The sequence below is a fragment of the Agelaius tricolor genome, unplaced genomic scaffold (genome assembly GCF_023055355.1).
Source record: "Agelaius tricolor isolate 1412-34295 unplaced genomic scaffold, bAgeTri1.0.p SCAF_1, whole genome shotgun sequence".
NCBI lineage: Eukaryota > Metazoa > Chordata > Aves > Passeriformes > Icteridae > Agelaius > Agelaius tricolor.
In genome coordinates, this window is record NW_027269261.1 from 88,930,386 (window position 1) to 88,948,456 (window position 18,071).

The window sequence follows — 18,071 nt, forward strand, 5'->3', positions numbered from 1 at the left end:
CCCATTGATCCACCCTGTCCAGGTCCCTCTGCAGAGCCTTCCTACCCTTGAGCAGATCAACACTGACCCAACTTGGTTTGGTGGAGATCACTCACCATTTACTGTCACAGGAAAAACAGGCCTAACTTGGGGAAATTAACTGAATTTATAACAAGACAAATCAGAGTAGAACAATCAGAAATATAAAGTAAATCTTAAAATTCACTTCACTCCCAAATTCTCTACTTCCTCCCCTCCCAGCAGTGCAGAGAACGAGGAATGAGGGCTCTGGTCAGTTTGCCCCACATTGTCTCTCCTGCTTTCCCCTCACACTCTTGCTTCAGTGTGGGGTCCTTTCCCTGGGACAGTCCTCCAATGAACATGTTCACTGCTCCAACATGAGTCTTTGTCCTTGCATCAGCTGGGATAATTACTTTTGTTCCTAGTGGCTGGGTACAGTTCTGTGTTTTAGATTCAGTATGGGAATAATGTTGATAACACATTGATGTTTTAGTTCTTGCTGAGGAGGACTTATTCTAACTTAAGGACTTCTCAGTTTCCCATGCTCTGCCAGTGAGCAGCTGCACAAGAAGCCAAGAAGAAGCACAGCTAGGACCTGAACTGGCCAAAGGGATATCCCATCCCATACCATATAGCATCATGCTCAATACATAAACTGGGGGAGCTGGCAGGGAGGGGCCAATTGCTGCTTGGGGACAGGCTGAGCATTTGTCAGCAGGTTGTGAGCAACTGTTCTGCTGAGCACCACTTTCTTCTCAAGTTTTATTCCCTCCCCTGTTATTTTCATCACCATTGTCATTATTTTTTATTTTATTTCAATTATTAAGCTGGTTTTATCTCAACCCACAAGTCTATTTTTCTGATTTGCCCCTCATCCCACCAGGGCCAAGGGGGTATATGTGTGTATGGAGGGAGCAATGGCATGGTACTTATTTGCTGTCTGTCTGCTTATTTAAAGCACAACAGCCCTTCTCATGGGCTACACTTAATTAACTGCTCAAGCATGAGTTCCTTCCACAGGGTTCAGTCTTTCAGGAACTGAGTGCTCCAGCACAGGTACTCCATGGGGTGACAGGTCCTGCCTCCTCATGCATCCACCTGTTTTGGTGTGGGGTCCTCCAGGGCCTGCAGGTGGATCTCTGCTCCAACACCAACCTCCTGCCTTACCATGATCTTCACTGCAGGCTCCAGGGGAATCTCAGCTCTGTCCCCTTGAACACCTCCTCTTCCTGCTTCTTCACCTTGGTGCCTGCAGAGCTGTTCCTCCTACATATTCTCATTCCTATCTTCACCTACAGTGTCATTGCACAGTTTTTCCCCTCCTTCATGCTGTATGTACATCAGAGGTGCTACCACTGTCACTGGTGGGCTCAGCCTTGGCCAATGGTGGGTCTGTCTTGGACCAGCTGGCATTGGCTCTGTTGGACATGGGAAAAGCTTCCTTCTCATGGGAGAAGCACCTTCTCACAGCAGCCACCCCTGCAGCCCCTCTGCTAGCAAAACCTGGCTACAAAACCCCAACATTTTTGGATTTTAAGACTAGAATACTAGACATACCACTTGTTCTTTTATCTCCCTTTTTGCCAGACTGATGTACAATGCATCAGTTGAAGAAAGTGAAAGTAGACATAGGACAAATCTTAAAAAGGGAAGTGTCGAGAGAAGACAATGTGTAGTAACATCTTGAAAGCAGATGCACTTTACCTGGAGGCAGCAGTTTCCCATTCCAAAACCCATAGCATCCATATATATGTAGTCTGGCTTAGCTGCCTTTGCTGCTTCTCCATCATCATTAGGAAATGTTTCAATGAAAGGTGATGGCGTGTTCTTATCTTTAAATACTGTGTGGAAAATACAGGCACTCAGTAACTCAGAGCATGAGACTAAACAATCACTTTGAAAAAGAACAAAGCTAAGACTGAATTTACTCACTTGGTACATTTATCACAACCTTCTCTCCTCTTCGGTGTCGAATGTTTCTGGTCAGTGTACTACAACAAAAGAAGAAGTTTTTTGAATGATATGAAATTTTCTCTTTATGGAAATATTTTGGCACCTACTTTCTAAACAATTTTTAGGGTTTCAGAATGTCAAATTTCTATTTATTTTGAGCACTCTCCTTCAGGATGCTTCTTTTCCTAGTTTTAAGATAGACTGTAAAAGATACAACACTGAATTTTTCTTCAGTAAAGTCAGTCTTATTTTGATGGACTTCACAGTAGTATACTTAAAAAAACAGTAAAAGGCTACAGACCTGAAGAAGACAAGGCCAAGTTAAAAGGTATGCTCAGTTTTAAAAAAATTATTTTCATTGGCCAAAGTTTCACTTTACAGTGAGAAGTACATTTCACAGTAACTAGGGCAAGCCACTGGTTCAGAGATGTCAGTGTGACATACCTTAGGGAGAGCTGGATTAACCATGATGGAAGCATTTAGGCACAGGACTTCAAACTGGAAACAATTTTGCAGTAGCAAAATCAACACTTTTTGCCCCATAACAGTGTGAACTATTATATAAAGTTCCTCTAACTTAACAACTAATTTTCTTAAGACACTTTGAAAAGAAACTACATGTCATCAGAACCACTTCTATCCAAGTCCTTCTGATATCTGCAGCAACCAGCTACAGTGTTCTCTATTCAAGTAATGTAAAGAATTTGCAGATATGTTTATGATATTTAGGTAGAGACAAAATATTTGATTTCTCAAATTTTCCAAATGTTCTTACCTAAATCTAGGATGTTTATTGATGGCTTCATCTGGAAAAAAGAGCGATTTTGAAGCTCCTCCTTCTACTGGTGTTGGCATATAATCTGGCAGTGTAAACCCAGGACAGCCTAACCTATGTAACACAACAATGAGATCCAAGCTGTAATGAAAACAGACTGTGATTTTAGAATGGTCAGATAATCAGAGATTAGGATTCTAGTAGACAGCCAGCCAACAACCACCTTCCACAGTAGTTAACACAGCCTTTTTTTTAAAAGAAACCCCGCTAGTCTATCATTAGACAGCAAACAAGGACATTTTCAGTTGTTGAAGCAGGAAACTTCAGTACTATGTGGTGTACACACACATTTTAGTGTGTTAGTGCTTGTTATTAATACTGACATGTAGCTGCATTCCGTGCTTCAAAGTTTATCTTGAGGACACAGGTTGACTGCCAAAGGCAATTATCCAGCCCTACTCATAACCATCTACCCTTCTAAAAGAGATGCTTAACCAACTCTGTAAGAATTAGAGGTAGTTTCAAGTGGTACACATGTCCTAAGTCTTATAACACTTCTAGAATGCTGAAAACCCCTAAGAGACGAAAGTCATAAAGCAAAGAAAAATTGCAGCTATTAAGTCTAAAATGCTGATAGATATGCAAGCTAATCAGAATACACCCCTCCCCTTTGGGAAACTCCATTTTAAGTTTCAGAGTCACCTGAAACAAGAATAAGCTCTCAAAAGAACATCTGACAAGGCTGAGGTAAAACAGCAGATTAGTTTCTCCATGTTGAACAGTAAAAAGGGCAAAGATTGTGCTGAAAGGCTCTAGTATTTGGATAGTTTAAAAAAGTTAGCTGATAAAATGACAAACTATTCAAAATATCAGGAAACACACTTCTGAGATTATTATTTATGTTCAATATTGTTTCTTCTTCCTGGTTTCAGTAAGTTGTCCTACAACTTGTAAAGCCAGTTTCATCACCGACCTAAGTGCTACACTGTAAACTGCATCCCTCCAGTCCCCAAGAAAGAAAACAACTTTCTGGCCCAGCAGTGGCAGCTCACAAATTTAGGAACTAGGGACACCTATTTAGTATCTACGCTATAATTTTTTAATATTTAAGCATTTTCAAACAGTTCACTTTTAACTGAATTATTTTGATTTGAATAAGCTTACTTCTTTACCTTTCTTCTGTCAGCACTCTAACAAGTTTTTTTGTCTTTTCAATTGCACAGATTTTAATATATACATGTGCACATGCCCAGATGCACACAGGCATACATACATGTTACTGTAGAGACAATGTGGCAAAAAACTTCAACCCTATGAAACCTCAGAAATACAGCAGTCAAACCAACAAGGACTTGAATGGGAAGACAGCAAAAGGCAGAAATAATAAACTAAATTAGGCTAGCCTAGGGAGAGCAATCTCTGAGGGATGAAAGTATATTTGGAATGACCCCTAAGTCATAAACAAACTACATTTTATTACTTACTGGCTTTCACTGAAGTCCAAAGTACTGCTCCTACAGTGATGTAAAAAGTATTTATCTGTATCTACAAAGGGATTAACAACTCCTCTCCCTGTATTCCCCGCATGACTGGGTCCAAAATTTATTAGATGACATAATGTACCTGTAAGGTTGCAGGGGAACCTGCAACTACTGATAACTACTTAGCCACTGGAATTTAAATAAACTTTTATTACATCTAGTATAACTCTAATAAAGTGAAAGTAAATTTTGTCAAAGAATGTTCTTAAAACAGCATTTGTGGGGCATCATGCAGATATTTTGGCACCACTGCTGCAAAGGCATATTTTGTATTGTTCCTCCTCTCAGCAAGAATTTTGGGCTATTGCATTCTGTATTACACAAGAAACTAGTCAGTAAGGCCAGCTGCTTCTCTCCTACTGCAGAGCAACTTTTATACCATTATAAGCATAACTATCTTCATTCACTTCACTGAGCAGGCTAGTTAGAACAAATGTAATAAATCTCTGCCTAGAATTGTATTTCAATAGAATGTCACAAAATACAGTTTCTCCTAGATAATGAAGTTCATTCTAAACTTAATTTCTTCAAGAACTCTTTACAACAATAAAAAGGATGAAATCTATCCTTTGTAAGGGTATTATTAACCCAGGGGAGATGCTTTCCTTTCTAGATTCAGTAAGTAGAGTATTGTATAATAGAAGTACTAAGTCCAGGTGCCCTAAACTACCAGACACTTGCATGTACTTTAGTGAAAAAATAGTATTAAAAATTGATCATGTTGGCCATGTTTTGCAAAACTGCTACTCATAAAGAACACAGTTTGTAAAACAGGTAAAGAGAAACCTTTTCTATATAATTTTCTCTATCAACTCAAGGTGGTAGACTACTCTTTACTTAGAGGTAACACTTTATGTTACAAATATTCTGTATTCTCTCCTAATACAAAATCATCACAGGTTAGAAGCAACCTAAAAATTTAAAAGATGCTTATTTGCTTGTCTCATTGCAATAAAAATTTTAGGAAACATGACTGGAACATAAAAGCCAAAATACTTTAATCAAATAATGTTTTTCTGTATTCATTGAACAGTTTAGCTATATGCAATAAGGAGAAAAAGTGTATAAGGAGAACAGGGAACATGGCATTACACTTCAACAACCATGTCACCTTGGAAATGATGTCACTGTACAAACAGCCTCATTTTCTTTGAGTACAGAAGCAGCCTCTTGCCGTCTTTTCCTCATGTTGTCTTGCACAGTGTTGAATTCAGACATGGTTCCCCCATATGGCTGTCCAGGTGTTCCTTCAATCATGTAACTTCCATATTCTGGTCTCCAGAGTGTTGGGTGACTGTAATGAAAGAAGAGCCACTGATGAATTATTTGTGAGAATTTCAGAAATTAATACCACTTGCAAGAAAAATCTCCTAGTATTTGACAGAGGAACACAACGTATCTTCCAATACGTTGGAAGTGGTGAAAAGAAAGCAAGGTGCAGTTTGGCAGTAATAGTGTTGCTGTGTAGTACAATAACCAGGATTTGCCTACACCAAATTGCAGTCACCCTTAGCATCTGTCTCAAGCTTTGTTTCTTGGGGTTTTAACCAGAACCAGAAAATACAGATCACTGCTGCTTTTCCACAGGAGAGGATAGGGAAAAACTTCCCTGCCATTCTTACATCTACACTTCTAGTTCTTTCAAAAATGGGAGAGTGGTCCTACAGACAACAGCCTTCCCCTATACAGCCCTCACTTGCTCCTCTAGCCAAGAGATACAGGAGCAAGTACACATGCACATGTACTTTATGGGACATGGATTACTGCATGCACACAGACACAAAATCAGAGCAAGACAAAACAAGCACCCAAACTGCAACTTCCGTGGGTTCACCATTACATTATCTGTTATCTCAAAGCATAATAATTTCAAAGCAAAAATGCATGGACTGCCTGCAAGTGTGCTCAAAAGCTTTCACTTCTTGATCCCCAGATTTATCTGAAAATATCAGTATCTGTGGTTTACAGTTTCACCAAAAGCAGACTTGCATGTGAAGCCAGGTTAACAAAATTTTGCACAGCATCATAACAGGAGGGTTAAAAAAAAAATCTGGAAACAGCTACTCACTTGGGGTTTACCTTCTCCCCCTTGTCTTGCAGTGTTTGAAGAACTTCTTCACCACAGAGTAACAAACGCACTTTCTTATTTTCATGGTCAAATTTTACCAACATATATTCCACCTTGTAAATAATAAAATCAAAACAAACAATTAAAAGTAAGGTTTTTTTCAGGCACAAAAAGATTGGCATGCAATTTTAAGCATCAAGTGAAATAAAAAGATATCTCACACTGAACTTAACGAAGGTTCAAAAACATTACTAACTACAAATGCAGTAAGCAGTACTGGCAAAGATGGCTGCAGGCTTATTTCATCTTGAATAAAGACTTGAAATTCCTTGAAATTTCTTTCCTTCCATTTCTAACTGGAGACACTTCACCAAAAACATCCTGAATTTGTACTTGCCTCCACATTATTTCTAGACAGAATTAAATTCTAGAATTATTCAGAATTATTTCAGAATATTCAGAATTATTTCTAGAAGGAATTAAAACTCCATGCAAGCTATATACAACCCACAAACATTTCACTGTCATCCCATCAGTTACAGTCTCTGCTGCTGACAAAAAAAAAAACCCAAACAAGCAAAAAACTCCAAAGTTATTCTACAAGACATCCACTTACACACATCATTTGTTGGAGCTATTAAAGACTAGCACTGTGTCCCATTTGCACCACAGAAAGCCCACAGCTGCTGGTGACAACATCAGTCCTGTCATTATGACACTCCAGCTCTTGGCACAGCACAGTGGTTTTCACCCCTGCTTGATTCAGCTTTGCTGCCACATTTTCTTCTCCTCCTGCCCAGCAGTGTACCTTGCCCCCAGAGCTCTCCCCCGTCCCTGCTCCAAGCTGCAACCCACGCGAGATGCAATAAGCCACTTGTGACAGCACTGCTGCATCCCAGCACTAGAGAATATGTTTCCCTAATAGACATTATCTGAAAGCAGCCAAACCTGGAACACCCCATCTCAAGCTTCCTGATCTCCATGCACACTTGCTGTTAAAGCTCCCATAAAGACTTTTAGAATGCTACCAGCTCAGCAACCTAACAGCTGCTTGGACCTTGTAGCCCTTCAATATTTATGGGTACACTCTATTTGCTAGCACCTCTAGGTCAGAGGATCCTTGGCAATGTTCTGGAAAGTGTAAAAGACAAACCAGCCCCCAGCTGTGATGTGTTGCCTACCATGTAAAAACAGAAGTCAACACATGGAAATGCATTACCAGGGCACTGGTAATGCTTTCAGGGCTTTCAAACCCCAGCTGGACCAGCGGTGACAGGCAGTGCCTTTTGTTGAAGGCTCTCGAACCACTGCCTCCAAGACTTACAGAAATCATCTAATTCAAACATCGACTTAGAGTTAAAAATTCAGACTGCAATTTCACAGCTACAACTGTCAGAGGTGCCCTGCGCTCCTCAGTTTCATTTTCCAACACTGTCTAGAGCCACATCCCTCGGTATTTAACAAACGTGACTGCTCCAGTCCCAGGAGCTCAGACTCACGTATGATGCTCATGCGTTAAAGTTGCAGCATACCAACTCACAGCAATTTCTATTTTGTACAGAAGTCTGATGAAAATAGGAGAGCAGCTTGCCAAAAGACAGGGAACTTGTGTCATGTTTTACAGCACACTGTAAGTAGATTTGTGGTTTTCATGTTCTTTGTTTGCTTCAGTGTCCGTGGAAGAGTTATTGCTTACCATTATGACAAAAAATATAATCCTTGTTTCAGATTTGTGATTAAATCACAAGCAGTATTATCCAAGAGTGTTTGTAATTCTACAGAATCTGATCAGAGGCAAACTCTGGAGGGACTCACCCACCAATTATACACATTTGCTGTATGTTTCCTAAGATCAAATTTTAATCTCCTAGAGAGAAAAAAAAAAATCTGGTTTCTGTGCAGATTGCACTTTCTTGCATGGTATATTTTGTCAATTGTGTGTATTATGCCACAATAATCTACTTGACATTACTACAGATTATAGTCAATCAGAACATAGTTAAGCACTGATTTAATTATTGACCAGCACCAGTCTCTCCGGTGTGACTTGACCTTGAATATTGGAAAGAAACAGGGACTTCCAGTTTCTTACTACATTCAACATCATCTCCTGCTTCGTTTAAGTATCATTCTCACTAGGAGCTGGCCTGATCTAGAGGGGGTATGTGAGTCCACAGGTCTGAGTCATTCAGATGGACACAGAATGAGCATCAAGTTTGCCACGTCCCTGGCCTCCCCCATATTGCCTGTGGGAGTGGGTAGCAGAAGGGAGAGCACAGGAACTGCAGCTACTGTTGAGAGACCCAAAGTTGACCATTTGTCCACCTTTACATGAGTATGCTACTATGATTAGCCTCCTGTCCTAGACATCCCTCTCCAAATGTGGCTGTAATGAGCTGGTGGGGAGAACACTGTATTTCTCTATAAACCAAATTGCAAGTTAAAAAAAAAATAAAATTCAAAATTGTAAAGAAACACTAAGTCAAGAAGGCAAACCCCAAAAAATCAAAGAGTTTCATATTTCAAGTACAGTAGTGCATATATTGCATTTATGCATCTAGCTTTAGAAACAACTATTACTTTTGCCTCCAGAAACACTGACTAAATCTTCAAAGCTGTCTTAACACACAGATGATCTGCCATTAATTTTAATAAGAAAAGAAAAAACTTCAGATGGCTGCCAACAGTTCCAAGTAACCCACAGAGTGTCTTGACAACAGAGGGACTGACTGAATGGGCATCCTTAAAGAATGGAATTTAGGCTCATCAAAAGATTTAGCCTAAAGCTACAAAGAAAGAAACAAATTCAGAGTTCATACATTCTTACATTCAACTTCAGGTCATCATTCACAGACTTCTCACATGTTTTTTATCCACAACAAAGTTCAGAGAAACGCAGCCAAGCTGAGACAATCAGCATGCTGGCAGAGATTCCAGTCCAAAGGCCAAATATGAGGAGCTTCACCCAACATCCATAATTCATTATTTTGCTGAGCTCTTTAGAGTTCACTTTTCTCTATAATTTTAACTAGGCTCCTTAGCAAGAATCAACATACACATCAGATCAAACTACTGATGCAGATGGCTGACCAGCAGCCTTGCTTAGAGCCAGCAAGGACAATACACCCTGTCATGGCCACTCTGGACCCAAGTTTCCAGTCAGTGCTCTCATCGTGCAGCAAACCCCACACACCTCTGTCTTCTGGCTGGCACATGCTGCAAGGCTGCTGAGGACAAGATGTGGCATCCCAGCTCCTCCCTGCAGGCAGACAGACAATGCTTTGCACAACCTCAGTGGATGAATCTCTCTGACCACCCCTGCTCTGCCAGGCTCACAGAAGTTCTGTGGTACCTTACCAGGCAAAGGAACAACAGTATGGCCAGCAAGATTGCAAAGCAAAAGCCCAAAGTCCAGCCCCCCACCCTGTTCCGACACAGAGCAAACTTAAACCAAATTATTGTTCACAGTTAAATGCATTAAAAAAGCAAATATGATCCTAGTTAAAGCAAATACTCGGAGTATCAGAACTACTTATGAGCCAACACAAGGAAAAGCTGCTCTTTAGAGGTTTCCTTCCTCTTAATTACTTGCAATGTAACTGCATCTACAGAGTTCTTCCATGCCAGCTCTGCTCCCCTCCATTGCTGGATCTTCTCAAGAAACACTATGCTCCATTAGCTTGCTAGCACCCGGAATACGGCTACTTCACTCACTATGACCTTTTCTCACAGTTGGCTACCAAGACAATTTCAGGCTTTTGAAAATTCTTTGATATCCCCTCTGTAAATACAAGTGAGACCTTGAGGCCTTTCAACTGTGGAGAACCACAACCACTCTCCATTCATTAAGTCAAACAATTGCGCTGGAGGCAAAATGAAAGACAGCTCTCTGGAAATGGGTAAGCATGTCTGAAATTGTTTGAATGCCTGAGTTGTTTGACCATAATTACACATATTATTTCTGCACAAGCAATGTTTCTTAAAAGTGAAGGTGTATAAAAACCAACACGTTAGGGCGTAATTCTAAGGCACAAGGAGGACCGAAGTTGTCACCTACGCCGGTGTTGTCCTAAATGTGGGCTTGTTGCCCTGTGTGCACAGCCAATGTACACACCAAGATGAGGTACCTCCATTTAATCACAGACTCTTCAACATCAGAAGAGACCTTAAGGATCAGCAAGTCCAACTGTCAACCCAACACTGCCACTGTAGGCCCTAAATCACTAAACCATACCACCGAGCAAGACCTAGATGCCTCTTTAACATCTCCTCCAGGGATGGTGACTTTATCCCCTCCCTGCGTAACCTGTCCCAATGCCTGACCACCCTAATGGTGAAATTTTTTTTCTAATGTCTAATCTGAAACACCCATGTTTCAACTTAAAGCTGAATATTTCTTTATTCTAACTTGTGCAAAGCAAGGAGCTAGGTGATAACCCACAAAAGCTTGCTAGCTCTCCTATCATCAAAGCTTTATATCATTTATACATTTTAGCAAAGAAATCACAGTTCACTGACTACAAGTTACGCACTTCTCTTATTAATTCTACTTTCTGTTGGTTAAATGATTCTCTTGCTTCTCATGCTAATTAGTCTGCATGCTCAGTATGTCTCTTGAGTTGCTGGGTTTCTTAAGTCAGTGGACCACAGAGGTGAGAATCTCTCCCTGTTGGGATTACCTTATACCCAGTTTGAACTGATCTCCACAGTTGCTGAGTTGGCTTTGTTAGTTTACTACTTATCTTGGGAGTTTTGCCAAATGTCCTTGTGGCCTGTAAATTCTGTGTCCTTTGTGCCCGCTATCAGTAGTACAACCTTCTCCCCAAGCTTTGCTAACCTCTCTCCCTAGACCTAAGACCACTGAAGCGTGTTAAGCCCTAAATTTTAACACAGCAATTCTACCGACAAGTAATTTATCTTCCTAAGGCAGGGACAGCAACATATCATCGTCCAAATGCTTGCCTTGGCAGTGGTCTGCTGCCCAATATAAAAACCCACCCTTGCACACTCGATTTAACACCATCATGCTAACTACACAGGGAACAAAACCTATCTAATAGATGGGAGCAAAGTCTCTGCTCTAGTGTTAAATGTTAAAATCCTTTTAACTTTCAAACTATGTGCCATGAGGAACTTCTGCCTATGAAAACATTAGTAAGCACAGAGTCTGGACCTTAGTAAGCTCAGAAGTAAGGTGCCAAGATTATATAATAGAAGAAAATAGTTTAGAAGAATGGATTGAAGAGAAGTTTGTTTTTTTAAAAAAAAGAAAAGCAATGAAAAAAGCACTGCTTCATGCTTTCTGTGTGTGAAAAACAGTACCTGCATTAGCCTTGTACCACACTCCTGACCACCCATCTCAGATGTGCATGTCTCATCCCTGAAGTGACCAAGGCCAGTTTGGATGGAGCTTTGAGCAACCTGGTGTAATGGAGGATGTCCTTGCTCAGGGCATGGAGTCTGACAACATTATCTCCAACCAATGATCACCTTTGTAAGGCCCCTTACAACACAAACCATTCTGTCTAAATAAATTAGATCATAGGTGATCTAAATAAACCTGATCATAGGTGACTCACTGACCACTCTGTTTCTCAAGGACAATCTTAATGACAGCTTCTTTCTCCCTCCACTGGGCAGCTATTGCCACACATAACTGGAACAATTGTTAGCAGTCCCTCATATGAACCTTCTTTCAGGCCTGGAGCTTTAAGGGAAATTGAAAATTTTTCCTGAACATCCAATGAGGTCTCATGGGTATTGTTTACTGTTAACAAAAGCCACTACCAACATTTAAGTATTTTTGTACAGTTTGCCTCATATATACCTAATGCCTATTGCCTTAGATATGCAGTAGAAAATACCCTTTTCACTAGTTATTAAGCTCACTTATGGAAAAAAAGTAGTTCTTCCATATCTTTATTCATCAGTTAATGCATCATTAAAATACCATTATCATGAAATGACAGTCTAAAGAAGAACAAAGTTTTAATGATCTGACTGTTCAATAAAGAACCTCTGCCACAAGTTTTCAGTGTTAGATGGAAGAAGCAGATTATTTTCTGTAGGTACAAGTACTTCTGGTGGATGTAGGAGACAATACCCAAGGTAGGTTTTTTTGATGTACTCATCTTCTCACCACTGATGTGATAAAGCATGGAGCTACAGAAATAAACAGCTGGTAATGTACCCTTAATGAAATCTTTTCTATCTTACAATAAGTCTAATGCCCTCAGAAGCAAATTTCAGAGGAAAACCAGTTTGGAAGTGCCACAGAGGCTCGTTACCCTGTTTCTAGCCATCAAACCCCCACACTGCACAGTGGCATGAGGCAAGCATTTCCACACTCATGAGATTACCATGGATGTTCTCTGCCACAGAAATAATTTCAAAAATCTGCAACAGGAGAACCAAGATTAAAATGTAATTCCCAAAATGCTTAATTTTGATCAAGCAGATTGGAAGTGGCAATAAACAAAACACAACTTGTGTTTTACGTTACAGTGACAATAATGAAAAAGTTAAGAACTGCTATCCCACATTATACATTATCATAGAAAAAACAAAGAGGATGCAGAGGCTCTCAATCTCAGTCAACACACCCAGCCACAGTTAAGCACTCTTGCCTGTTCCCCTCCATGTGACAACATCAGGGCTGCTGATTTTTTTGTGCATGACACAACGTGACTAGAGGACCTTCTGCACACACCACAAAGCAGGAAGCTGGGTTATTGAAAATTAAAATTGAGAAGTTATAACCTTTTGCATGATTTTAAAGAAATAAGATGTTGTGTATTTCAGAAAGAAGTGTCATCTTTGACTTCTGTACTATGTAACACCTGAGGCTAATATTATTAAAAAGACTAGGATCATGTTAACTTTAGATTTCTGCAGCAAAGACAACATTATTTATTCACCAGTGAAACAAAATGCTCCAAGTTTATAATTCACCTTTGGCATAAAAAAGAAAAATAAAAAACCTGAACAACCAAACATGCAATATCAACCATAAAATCTTTCTTGTACTAATCCTTCTGACTCACCCTTTCTCATACTGTTAACTAAAATAAGGCATCTGCACAGCAAGGAGAGATCCTGAGGGAAAATAGGAATTATAATAAAAAACGTCCCATGATAAAACCACAGCAATCCACCTGATATCCACAGAAGGAAATACACTGTGAACAGAATATTTTTTATCAGAAATATACAAACAGTAGGTAATTTAAACTTCTCTTATTAAAATCTGAGATTGGGAAGGAGGAAATCAATGTTTATTATGGGGGCAGGTCAATATTTACTACCAACTGCAGCTTGCTTTGGGAAAAGCACTACTAAAAAAAACTCCTAAAAAAAAGCCCTAAAAATCCCCAACCAACCAAGACCCCGAACCTTCCAAACTGGCTTCCATTTATTACAAATTTAAATTTTCAAAGAGTGTGTCAGTATAAACTACAATGAGTCTTGCACTGTCACATACACAGTGCATCTGGGAGTACAGCTCTCAGGTAGGTCACTGGTGCTGCACTTTACATCATACACACACACATCTTATCACCCAGCCACTGGAAAAGCTAAGCAGAGGGAGATGAAGCAAAATTATCAGCCATCATGGGGTTAGCACACTGTGCATGTTTTGAGAGCTAGAGGGTTTAGTTTAGGTTTTCCCTGATGCCAGGATTAAAACCAGTTTAACCAGATTAAAAAAGTAGTTTCATGGAAGGCAGTCAGTCGAAGTATCCAGGGAAGGAATAAACATGAAAACTCTTTAAGGGGACCTATCTTGCTCAAGTCAAGATTTAAAGAGTTACATTTCTGTGCATTAGTGTATTCCTTTTAGAGGTTGCATACATACACACTCATGGCTGTCAAGCAGCATAAGCTGATGCACTAAAACCATACCTTCAGACCCAGCCCCAGAAAACGCCACTATCTGAAACAGCAGGTATCCATACAAGAGATGTGAAGGAAGCACTAAGTCTATCTGTAAATAAATAATTCCACTGTCTCCTTATTTAGCCAAATAAAGCTCTGAGAGAAAGGGTAAATAAGTAGACATGTGACAAATAACGAAAACATTCACGAGTGCTGCTTCCCCCCAAGCTGCCGGTGGCTGAGCACATCAATTAAGACAGCTCCATGAGATGCATCTGCACATGTCACATTTGGCAGAGGCCATCATGAGAAGTTCTGCATTAAAAATCAAAAATGCATTCTGTTTGGAGAATTTCACTGGGGCACAGGGAGACGAAAAGCATTTGTCTTAAAATGACAAGAATGCAAAAAAAAAAACTTCAGGCTGCCATTAGCTTTAATATAGGCACAAGATTACCAAGAAAAGCTTTTAAAAATGCAATTTCTGCACACTGGTATACTGCAGCAGTTTGTACAAAGTGAGAATGTGAGATCATCATAGTACTAATGATGAATCTGTATAATGACTTGGATGAGTATTTTTAAAAGACCATATATCACTGACATTCTGGAAAATGCAACAACTATTTTTTGCAATTCTGTTTTATTTATAACATATAAAACAAAAAGCTAGTTAGAAAGTTTTAGATAAACATTAAAGAAACCCCACAACTCGCTATACAATTATCTAAGTGATTTGGATAGATGGACAAACATCTTGCATCATGTAAAGTTTAAAGAAAGTGTAATAAAGTGTCTATTCTTGTTGTTCATGTAAGTCAATGTCTATCTCATCTTCAAAGCTATCATGTAGCATCTTGTTCCACAAGGCATCTAGGCTTTGTAAAATAAGTAATTATCTTAAAAGTACATCTGCTCTTATGGCCCATTAGGTTAGCCAAGTTTCTTGTAAAATGAGAAATGAACACTACCTTTCTGTACACCATGATGCTCTCTCAACGTTCTCATTCATCAGTTCTGGTCCTTTCTTATCTCTTTTTGAACATTTTTAGGCATGTATATCTGTATATCTGTCTCTCACCAAGCCTCACTGGTTGTCTTTTTAGCAAAGAGATGATGAAAACTTCCTCTGTGTACATTAGGGATAGTACCTGTACTTATTTTATGCAGCTGGTGAGCTAGATTCACCACTGCTAAAAATGCTCTAGATTTTGTTCCTGGTTTTAAAAGGGTGACAGGCAAACTGGAGCCTCAAACCATGTGCATCTGAACCCAAATTCATTTCCTTAATATGCAGCAATAATTTTACCAATCTGAAGTTCTGCAGACTGTAATGTAACATCTCCAATCATACCATTTACAGGCTGCTACTGCCCTGGAAACACCCAAAACCATAACAGGCTAGAAACTGTAACTAGACACTAATGCAATAGCTAGTTCCCTGGGAAGAATCACTCAAGAGGAAATACAGCTCTTTTCACAGCCTAGCCTTTCATTACGAAAAAGGAGAAAGCTTTCAAGAGAGTCATGCATCTTCTAATCAGAAGCAACACCTTTGGGACATTCTGGTAAGAAAACTCTGGCTTCTCCTAGCTCCTGAGAAGGGCTGCTTTGCTTCTTGCATGAGGAAGTGCTGATTAGCACATGTTCATTTTAGTTCTCATTTAACTTATTTACACGGTATAATTCAAAAACTAAAAGATAAGGAGAGAAATTAATTGAGTGTACAGAAGAAAGATCAAAAGAAGCTTAAAGAGGACTGAGAAAGAGGTAAAAGGAAGGAAAGAAAACAAAGAACCAAAACCAAACTAGAATTAATTCAGTAAGACTTCAACTTGCAAGCAGTGCAGTGGTACATTTGTCATGCTGCCTCATACACAGCATTATCAAATCTTTATTTAAAGGCCTCAAATTTTCACTTCAAGTTGCTATTAAGAAAACAACTTTTAAAAAGCTGAAGATGCTTACTGTGTGCTAGGTCCCTACACTGATGGGAACAAGACTCATACACAACAGAAGTGTCATTATGTCCAATTTCACTAAGCAAGGCTGAGCAAGTCAGATTCCTACTTCATTCACATGTACTTTAAAATAAAACTGTCACGTTTTGCCCATGCTTGCTTTCTAAATCTCTTCCTTCTGAGATCTCCTTCAGGGCACACCTTTCTCAGAATTTTCTTATGCTGAAACAGCTCTTGTCAGTCTTTACAGACTGTGGCAGACAAGTATCACATGCACATGTGAATATACACGGGTATGTAGTTTGGTGTGAAATGCTGTGACTCTACACTTGTGTGCACGCTGAGCGCAAAGCAGCAGCAGTGAGCTCTGCCAAGGGCCAGCCATTCCACTTGCCTGATCCAAGTGTCCGCATTAAGCTCCAAAGGGAAATTTAAGCAAGACCCGTCAGTTAGAGGAATGCAATCAGCAGACAAGAGGTGCTGAACAGCACAGGAGACTAATAATACACTGGCACAGAAGAGAGCTTTTTGGGATAAAAACTGGGAAGCAGCAGAATAGGCTAGCATCTGCCAAGCTGCACAAACTAATTATTTCAGATAGTATCTGCTAACTGTACTGGAGTTCTGAAACAGTACTGAAAAGGTTTTTGATTCTGCTGCACAAAAATAAAAAAATAAACAATGATCACAACTCCGCAACCTGGAGGTCAAGCATACGTTATTGGAAGGAAGAGGAAGATGAGAACACAAGGAGATTGTTGTTAGCATGACAGGGTCTCACCAGCAGATGTAATTGTTGCCCAAATTTTGTGAGCATTAAGGCAATGATAGTAGGCGGAGTTTGATGAGGGATAATGAGACAGTTCACTGTTTTGTATTTCCACAATCAGGAGAAGTCAAGCATAAACAGGGAGGTCAACTGTCAGTTTTAAATGAGGTAGAAGGATGATTAAGAGGCAGAAGACCTTTACCTGCAAATGCAAATTTAAGGAGGCCTTTAGAAAGCTTTTTTTACAGCAAGACTTACTCTGTTACATATTTGGTAGGCTTTTGTTTTTTACCATTGCAAAGGCTTCATGGTTGTGGAAAATGGAGTAAAAAAGAACTTACCCCAAAACAGACAACAGCTCTTAGTTCTATTAACACAGCAAGCAATAAAAGAGCTGACTTTTCCAAAGGTAGCAGAACCAGTGTTTTGACCTTTACAGCTCTTTATTCTGGAGAGGATGGGAGCACCAGGGAATGCTACCCTGCAATGTAAACTGTGATGCTGTCTCACTCCCTTCAAAACAGATGCCACCATCATGCTCTGTTAGCACTTAGCCTTAACACTCCTGTCTTACACCCAAGAAACACTACGTGATAATTCCCCACAGTTTCATTCCCTTGGCACCCCAGAGAATGGTGTCCTTAGGAGGTTACAAGCACCCCAAGGGACCTCCACAGCTCTGTAATGAATCTTACAACACACACTGAGAAGTGGGAGTCCTAATGAAAACAAAACCAAAGCAAAGGCTGGTATCTACACTAGTGAGCAAACACAGTATTTCCTTTACACAATGGCATCACTTAGATGGAGAACAACCTTTCAGGTATTCGCACGTACACCCTGAAAGACAAACTCAGCATGTGCTACAGAAGTCAAGTCTTTTCTCATAAACATTTCTTAAAAAAATATACAAGATACATTTTTCACTAAACACGGTCACAGAAACACAAAAGTAATTTTGTTTATTCTGATTTTATCTCTACCATTACAGGAGGGCTGTCATCTTCATTCTTGATTTCTATCTTCAATAAATTTTTAAAACAATTAAACACCCTCAGGCTATGACCTTTATACATGAAGGTCAAAGTGCAAACAAGACTTTTTATTAAAACAGTCCAATTAGTCAGTT

At 39.6% G+C, this 18,071-nt stretch overlaps 1 protein-coding gene across 6 annotated transcripts in view; it reads right to left on the reverse strand.

Moving 5' to 3' along the window:
* The window catches only part of GCLC (glutamate-cysteine ligase catalytic subunit), a 37,114-nt gene that overhangs the window by 16,398 nt on the left and 2,645 nt on the right, over nt 1-18,071 (reverse strand). For 4 of the 6 annotated variants that reach the window (XM_071442639.1, XM_071442664.1, XM_071442620.1 and 1 more), the window contains exons 2-6: nt 6,338-6,450; nt 5,381-5,563; nt 2,729-2,869; nt 1,933-1,991; nt 1,705-1,841 (exon numbers count right to left, since the gene is read on the reverse strand). In XM_071442639.1, coding sequence (XP_071298740.1) covers nt 1,705-1,841; nt 1,933-1,991; nt 2,729-2,869; nt 5,381-5,563; nt 6,338-6,450 — 633 coding nt within the window. The remainder of the gene's footprint in view (nt 1-1,704; nt 1,842-1,932; nt 1,992-2,728; nt 2,870-5,380; nt 5,564-6,337; nt 6,451-18,071) is intronic. The other 2 variants (XM_071442630.1, XM_071442648.1) reach the window with 2 other exon arrangements.